An 8,752-nucleotide genomic window follows, 5' to 3' on the forward strand; every position below is an offset into this window, starting at 1 on the left:
TTTTCAATTCCACGGCAAATAAGGATTTATTGCAAACTAATGCCGAAAACTAGTTTAAAATGTTTACGGTACACTGGATGCTTTGTCATATGGGATTCAAATCTGTGTGGCTGTTTGCCATGTACCTTGATCAAATGCTTTACACACAGATCAGAACTTCTGAGACAGTTGAGTGCATGGGGATTGCACATGGATGTCACTCTCACGTGTGGAACACTTCCGTAGTGTTTATAGGGAGTGTCAGTGTCAATTTACACCATTCATGACCACTTCTCCCCACTCAAGCTTATGATGTGCATTGAAGATAAAATGTCACTGCACTTGGTTCTTTTTTATGAACAGCATTAGTTGGGGTCTCACCATTTTGAAAATCTCAATTTTGGAATCTGGTGAACTCTTTTTCTTTTTAATATATTTTTTGTTGATGTCAGAGAAGAAGGGAGAGGGAGAGGGAGAGAAAAACATCCATGATGAGAGAGAATCATGGATTGGCTGCCTCCTGCACGCCCCCTACTGGGGATCGAGCCCACAACCCTGGGCATGTGGCCTGACCTGGAATCGAACCCTGACCTCCTGGTTCATAGGTCGACACTCAACCGCTGAGCCACACACCCGGCTGGCCAGAATCTGGTGAATTCTTATAAGTCATGCCCAAATCCAATACATTTTCCCAATTCTTATTTTTGTGGCTTCTATAATATAGCATAGATGGGCACTCACATCTGAAGGTCTTCAAAATTAATCATCTCTGCATTTCCCTACTGTTAGAATGATCTGAGGAGCGTACTACTAGTATGTGTGAAGGTGTGTGCGTAAGTCTGTGATATTGCCCATGAATGTGATTGGGTCAAGTGTAGGAAGGGAAGAGATGAACTATGGCTTAAGGCTTCCTATGGTGCAGCTCCTGTAGAGTGCCTCTACCCAGTATGAGTTCTCTGGTGCTTGGTCAGGGAAGAGCTGTGTGTGAAGGCCTTCCCACAGTCCTTGCACTCATATGGCTTTTCTCCTGTGTGGATTCTCCGGTGCTGAGTGAGGTGAGTGCTCTGCCTGAAGGATTTCCCACAATCTGGACATTCATATGGCTTTTCCCTGGTGTGTGTCCTCTCATGCTGGCTGAGGGATGAGCTGTGACTGAAGGACTTCCCACAGGCGTTGCACGTGTAGGGTTTTTCTTTGGTGTGGATCCTCTGGTGTTCTATGAGGAGGGAGCTCTGGCTGAAGGCTCTGCCACACTCGTTACACTCATAGGGCTTCTCCCCCGTGTGGATCCTCTGGTGCTGAATGAGTGGAGCGAGCTGGCTAAAGGCCCTGCCACATGCATTACACTCATAGGGCTTCTCCCCGGTGTGGATTCGCTGGTGTTTGGTTAGAGATGAGTTGTGGGTGAAGGCTCTGCCACAGTCACTGCACTGATAGGGCTTCTCCCCTGTGTGGATCCTCTGATGTTGACTGAGGTGTGTGCTCTGCCGGAAGGCCTTGCCACACTGACTGCACTCATAGGGCTTCTCTCCCGTGTGTGTCCGCTCGTGCTGGCTGAGTGATGAGCTGTGGCTGAAAGTTTTTCCACACTCGTTGCACCCGTAGGGCTTCTCCCCTGTGTGAATCCTCCGATGCTCGGTCAGGAGTGTGCTCTGGCTGAAGGCTTTTCCACACTGACTGCACTCATAGGGCTTCTCTCCCGTGTGCGTCCTCTGATGCTGAATCAGTGGGGTGATCTGGGTGAAGGCTTTTCCACATTCATGACACTCGTAGGGCTTTTCTCCAGTGTGGATTCTCTGGTGCTTCGTCAGGGATGAGCTGTGACTGAATGCCTTGCCACACTCGGGACACTCGTAAGGCTTCTCCCCGGTGTGTATCCGCAGGTGCTGGGTGAGGTGGATACTTTGCCGGAAGGCCTTCCCACATTCACTGCACTCGTAGGGCTTCTCCCCCGTGTGGGTCCGTGCGTGTTGGCTGAAGGAGGACCTAAAACTAAAGGACTTCCCACATTCACTGCACTCGTAGGGCCTCTCCCCCGTGTGAGTTCTCTGGTGCTGGATCAGTGGGGCAGTTTGGTTGAAGGTCCTCCCACAATGCGTGCACTTGTAAGGTTTCTCACCAGTGTGGATTCTCTGGTGTTTGGTAAGTGCCGAGCTGTTTCGGAAGCCTTTTCCACATTCCCGACATTGGTAGGGTCTCTCTCCTGTGTGTGTTCGGTGGTGTTCAGTGAGTGCAGAGCTGTGAACAAACGCCTTTCCACATTCCAGACACCTGTAGGCTTTCTCTTTTGCGTACGTTTCCTGTTGTGCATTCAGTTTTGAGTATGGATTCTCCCTTTTTCTGTGCATTCTCCATGCATGAGAGCCTTGTCCTTCAGGAGTCATGGGTTGACTTGGGAGATCAGGGCTCAGAGTTAAGTTCTCCCCAAACCCATACCCGGGCTGCTGCCGCTGAACAGATGTCTTCACAGGTGTGCAGGCCGCCTGCTCCCCACGGCCATCAAGGCTCTCACAGCTCTGTTCCCGGCGCCCCTCGGCGTCTTCACCCTTAGAGCTCCACAGACCATCCCACAGGAATCTTTCTACCAGGACAAGGCTGGACAGTCCCTCAGAGGCGTCTTGCTTTGCAGCTGACAGTTTGGCTTTCAATTTTGTTTCCAAGTCTGAAAAAACAATAAAAATGGAATTGTCCCTTAATCGCTGTTCTGGGAGGAAAAGTTTCTTGCTGAAACCGGTTTGGCTCAGTGGATAGAGCGTTGGCCTGCGGACTGAACGGTCCCGGGTTCGATTCCGGTCAAGGGCATGTACCTTGGTTGTGGGTACATCCCCAGTGGGAGGTGTGCAGGAGGCAGCCGATTGATGTTTCTCTCTCATCGATGTTTCTAGCTCTCTGTCCCTCTCCCTTCCTCTCTGTAAAATATCAATAAAATATATTAAAAAAAAAAGTTTCTTGGTGAATATGTGGATGGAAAAATTAAACCAACATTTTCTAACAGTTCAAGGCACGAGTGGCTTTGACCATTTAACCATATGGTTTTGTAAACCAGAGAAGGAAGAGAATGTTCAGAGCACGGAAAGTTGAGTTGGTATAAGGGGTACAGATGGAGTTTGCGCAGAGAATTTTGGAGGAAGTCAGTGCTGAAGAAAAGAGTGAGCCTTCAGGGGAAATGCAACAGACAGCCAGGCTTGGAAGGAGCTAAACAACAGGCGCGGGTAACACAGCCTGTACTACAGCGTGTGGTGGGAGAGCAGGGGTGGGATATGTCCGGCCTGCTGGCTGTAAAAGGCCCGCAAAACCATTTGGCCTGGCACTGCCCAGGCATTAGGGGGGAGTTAATGAACTTTTTGGCCCAATATAGCAGGCTGAATTTTAAGGTGATAATTTTATATGGCCTGCGAATGATGTTATATAAATATCCACACGGCCCTTGGCAGAAAAAAGGTTCTCCACCCCTGTGGTAGAGGGAAGGACCGTCAGCCCTCCCGTTTCTCAGAGCCCGTCTCCTCCTGGAGGTCCTTCCCTGTGGGGCCACTTCCTCCGGATGTGAAGAAGCCCGTCAGATCCCCACAGCGGGAACTGCTGGAATGTCCGTCACCAAGGGGACTGATAAATGGCTGTGGAGCATTGCAGCCCTTTGAGCTGGGTTAGTCTGTCTGTGTCCCTGAGTGAGACGACCCCTCGGGCAGGGTCTCTGTTTGCCTTACTCACCACTGTACCCCCAACAACAATAGGGGGTCCACACACATGCTGAACGGAAAACAAGCAGTCTCTCCCCCTCCTTCCTGGCAGGACGGCGGGTACCCAGCCTCCACACGACACTGAGCTGGCGAGAATGTGTGACGTGGCACCTTCCCCGTGGGTGTCGCTCTCGTGAAAAGTTGGGGGGAACGGTCTAGTCCAGGGGGACTGGCAGAAGAGTGTCTCCCGAGATGCCACGCCCTCAGCCCTGCATTGAGTGTGCTGTCACCTTACGTGTGGACAAGAAGCTGAGGATGCAAATCTTTGACGTTAGCCCATCACCTGAGATCACCCTGGATTGTTGGGGTGGCCCCGTGTAACCACAGGTTCTTAAATGTGCGAGAGAGGCAGCAGGTCAGGGTGAGGGGGCCGTGATGCGTGAAGACCGGACCCGCCTCTGCTGATCCTGAAGATGGACAAGGCCATGGAGCCTCCCGACCCTCGGGAAGGAACGCTGCCTGCTGACCCCTCGCACGTCGCCCCGGTCAGACCCACCGGACTTGTGACCTCCAGAACTGCAAGGTCATTTGTGTTGCTTCAACTACTACATTTGTGGTCATTTGTGACAGCAGCTAGAGGAGGCTAACACACTAGGTGAGGGGTGGTTACTATTTGAGGCAGGGGAGCCCCTGCTGTGACCCCCTCCCACACACGTCCATCCTTCCTGGGCGCTGGCCACTGCTTACACGGCCTGACGCCAGTGGGACACTGGTTGTCAATGGGCCAGGACGCCCCACGTCCTACAGAGGTGCCTGCCTGTCTCGGGAGCTGGACAGCAGGTATGAAGAGAATGGCCACCCAGACAACCTCTGGGCATCTATCTGGACGAGCCTGGCCTGGAGCCACAGGTGCTGAGTCATCGGTGAGTCTCTGGCTTAGAGCACCAAGGCTGGAGTGTCCGATCCGCAGTAAGAGACCTGCACCACCGCCTGTAATTCTTCTCCCTGATCATTTCCTGGGGTCACTGTTCTCATGGTCCAGGCTTTACCTCCCTCATCGCCCTCTTCAAGAGGGAAGCCCTCATCTCTCTGCTCCAGTCCTCTCCCCAGTTCTGGTCTGCCCCATCACCTGCTGTCACCGTCTCAGCTCTCATCACAATCCGTAATCATCTCTCTCGCTGTTACTATTGCTTTCTAGCTATTTATGGTGTGCCCCTCTCCCTACATTCAGTGAAGACAGGGACGAGGTCTCGCTCATAGCAGAACGCGGCTGGTGAATGTTCACTGGAAGAACGAGGAGTCGGTTTGCTCTGAAGGATCTGGGAGCAGATATGAAGAGGGAGATGTGGTTGCGGGGTGCGTGGGCTCCTCCCTGCCCTGCACATTCTCACCTCACCTGGGCACACGCCTTGTGGAACCTCCTGGTCCACTAGCCACAGCTCGGCCTCCAGCAGAGAGGTGAGGGTGGGTGTCAGGAGCCAAGGTCCGGCTCACGGGGAGACCCAGATGTGAGCATCTGCATCCCAGGGCCTTTCCCAACCCTCTGCCCGCTCCACTCAGCCTTTCAGGACTAAAGTGGCTGGGAACCCAGACAGGCCACAGTGATGGAGGCAACAACAGCCTCCAGTGTCCTCCACCCACCCTCAGCCCTAACCCCGCCTCTGGCTCTGGGGTGGACCTGTGACTCAGATCTGGGCACCCAGTGAGAGTTCTTCCCTTGCCAGCTGGCAACAGTGACCAATACGGAGGGGACCTGGCGGCTGAAACAAGACAACCCATGGGCCTTCCCTGGGCCCCTTGGATGCTGGCCACTGTCTCTGCACCTTCAGGGGGCCCATGTGTGAATCTGGACTCAGAGAGGTGCAGAGGGAGGGGGGGCAACACAGGAAGACCCGGGTCTGACCTAAGATTCTGCAGCCGTGGGTCCTCTGACCCCGTGATTCCTGCCTCTGGCATTCTCGGGTGGGATCTGTAACGTGTGGGCAAACATCCCCCCTGATATTCCCTAAACAGTCGGGTCCCTCGGGCCCAAGGCACACGAGTGATCTGCTCTTCAGGCCTAGACCCACCCCACGGGGAATCCCAGGAGAAGGGGAGTCCATCCCGGGGAGGACGTGAGGAACACGGGGTGGCCTTACCCACAGAGACCAGGAGCCCCCAGGTCTCCAGCATCACCTCGTGGTGCAGGGTCCTCTGGGCCGGTGTCAGCTGCGCCCACTCCTCCTGGGTGAAGTCCACGGCCACGTCCTCAAAGGCCACCTGCTCCTGGAACGCCACCCAGGAGCTTCCTCACCGGGGCAGGCCCGGCCCTGGCTGCTGGTGGGAGCCGCTGGGGAGGCGGGACAAGGCCCCGCTGGACTGCCGGGGGAGGGGGTCCCTCAGGCGGAGGCCCGAGCACGGGGGCGGTGGTGCACTCACCGGGAACCCCGCATCCAGGAGCCCAGCGGTCATTCCTTCCTCCTCCGCCTCTTGCAGGGACAGCTGCCTACTCCGCGGGCAGTTCTGGGGGCAGAGGCTGCGAGGCCCCGAGCAGGTGTCTGTGGTGACCAGGAACCGAGGACCGGAACCCCTGCCTGGAGGGAGGAGGAGCGATGGTGCCAGAGCCTGGAGCCCAGTGCCCAGGCCAACCCAACACAGTGAACCTCAGCTGGGCATTTCCTGGGCCCCCGTGGTGAGCCGGGGCTGTCCCGGGCGCTGCCCATGAACGATGGCAAATTTACGCACGCCCATTCTAAAGACGGGAAAGCTGAGGACCAGCGTGGGCACGGGCCTCAGCCCTGGTTACACAGAGGACTTCCAGGGGGACGACCGTTTCCGTTCTGGGATCCCTGGGCAGGGCTTGGTGTGACTCGGTTTCCCTCTCCCCTACAGTGAGGGTGGTGGCGCGGCTTGGAGGTCACCAGAATCACAGTGGGACAGCGTCTGAACCCGGAGCAGAACAGCAGTATAAACGTGACAGTGAGTGCTATCGTCTTAAGACACGCATCCTGCTCCGTGGTCCCGGGGCTTTACAAGCTGAACCCCATCTAATTGTACCAAATCAGTGGTCGGCAAACTGCGGCTCTTTGGCCCCTTGAGTGTGGCTCTTCCACAAAATACCACAGCCTGGGTGAGTCTATTTTGAAGTGGCGTTAGAAGAAGTTTAAATTTAAAAAATGTGGCTCTCCACAAAGAAATTTCAATCGTTGCCCTGTTGATATTCGGCTCTGTGGACGAATGAGTTTGCCGACCACTGGCCTAGATGAAATCAGGCCCGAGGCCCGGTGCGTCTCCCTCATGTTTGTACCTACCCGTGGGGGCCCTGACTATGCACCCGGATCCTGCCTCGTGTTCTGTGTTGTCCTCACTACAGTGTTGAGGATGGGAGCTACTTGGTTGTGATGTGTGCACAGCCTTTTACAATCATCTCCCCGACAACCCCCACTCCACGCACCGCCGGGGGCAGAGACTCCGTTGGGTCTGTGCAGAGGCTCGTGGGCATAAGATGGTGGTGGGCATCTGGGATATCTCGATAACTGGTTGAATGCCCAGCTGGCGTGGCTCAGTGGTTGAGCATCGACCTATGAGCCAGGAGGTCACGGTTCCTCCCAGTCAGGGCACGTGCCCGGGTTGCAGGCTCGGTCCTCAGTGTGGGGCGTCCGGGAGGCAGCCGTCAGTTATTCTCATCATTGATGTTTTTATCTCTCTCTCATCTCTTCCTCTCTGAAATCAATAAAAATATATTAAAAAAATAAAATAAATAAAATGTTATGTGTATATATATATATATATATATATATATTTTAATATATTTTATTGATATTTTACAGAAAGGAAGGGAGAGGGATAGAGAGTTAGAAACATCGATGAGAGAGAAACATTGATCAGCTGCCTCCTGCACACCCCCCACTGGGGATGTGCCGGCAACCAAGGTACATGACCTTGACCGGAATCGAACCCGGGACCCTTCAGTCCGCAGGCCAATGCCCTATCCACTGAGCCACACCGGTTTCGGCATGCGTCTCTTTTCTGGGTCCCAGTGGTCTGGGATGAAAACCTCCTGTTTCTGGGCGCCCCCCGCCCCCATCTCCATGCGTTGGGAGAGAAGGCCCCGTAGGAAGGCGAGGCTGCATATGGACTGGGTCTTGGGAACCTGAGCCTTTCCCACCCTTGGAATCCGCACCCCTCCCCCCCCCCCCCGCACCCTCCACAGCAGGCGAGGGGTGCCGGTCAGGCTGGCTCGGTCCCTGATGGGTGGGGCCGGCTGTCTTTCCCATTGCGCCCCGAAGCCGGGAGGCCCCACCCCTGCCCGACCAGCCGCTCTCAGACCCCAGGCCCCGCCCCGGCCCCGCCCCCTACGCGACCCGCCCGGGGAGCAAAGGAACAAACGGACTCGACGTGATCGCGTGTGGTGGGGACACACTGAGGCCAGAGCCCCCGGGCAGACGCCGGGTCCCCGGCCAGCGTGGCCTCTCCGGCCCGGCCACCCCATTTTCTCTTACCCGCCGGGCGTCGGAACGGAGGCCGCGTCCGGTACCGACGGGGACTGCGCCTGCGCCAACAGTGAGCGGACTACAGCTCCCATAGGGCTGCGCGCTCGCATCCGGGTTGTCCCATGCTTGACGCGTCCCCCGCCCGCGTCCAAAATTGCTTCTGCAAGGATCGGAATCCGAGCGAGGTCTGCGGACACCGGCCCGTGTGGGCCGCCCTGCCACGCCCTGGACCCTTACCGCTGGCCGGGGGCACAAAGGCCGCAGGCCACGTCGTTGGGAGCGAACTACATCACCCAGAGGGAGCCGCGCGCTTCCGGTCATTTCCGTGTTGGCTAAGCCCAGGGCCGCGTCGTTAGGCGTTAGGCTGGATCCGAGCTCGGTTCGCAGAACCAGCCGGCCTCATCCTCACGGTCCCACCCAAACCTCCCACTCCGCACTGTTTCGTGGAAGGGCAGTCGAAGGACACGTTGGGTGTTCGCCTGTAGTGCGCCTGCGCTGGCGCGCATCGAACTACAACTCCCAGAGGGCCACCCACGGGTTGCGTGCGCAGCTTCGCCTCCTGTCTGAGGGTTCACAGCCGTAGTTTGATTTCCGGCTGTTGTACCTATTTCCTCCCTTTATAAA

The 8,752-nt window shown here is 56.0% G+C and overlaps 1 protein-coding gene across 1 annotated transcript; it reads right to left on the bottom strand.

Annotated features, from left to right (window-relative positions):
- Positions 1-535: 535 nt before the first annotated feature.
- LOC308235269 (uncharacterized protein) lies at positions 536-8,238 on the bottom strand (the record flags this gene model as incomplete). The annotated part of the gene is made up of 4 exons (XM_080644030.1): positions 536-2,641; positions 5,795-5,921; positions 6,075-6,158; positions 8,173-8,238. 4 exons carry the CDS (start codon positions 8,236-8,238, stop codon positions 918-920), a joined length of 2,001 nt encoding a protein of 666 aa, XP_080500156.1. The 3' UTR covers positions 536-917.
- Between the last annotated feature and the right edge of the window lie 514 nt (positions 8,239-8,752).

Source organism: Plecotus auritus, assembly GCF_963455305.1.
Source record: "Plecotus auritus genome assembly, chromosome: 10".
Taxonomy (NCBI): domain Eukaryota; kingdom Metazoa; phylum Chordata; class Mammalia; order Chiroptera; family Vespertilionidae; genus Plecotus; species Plecotus auritus.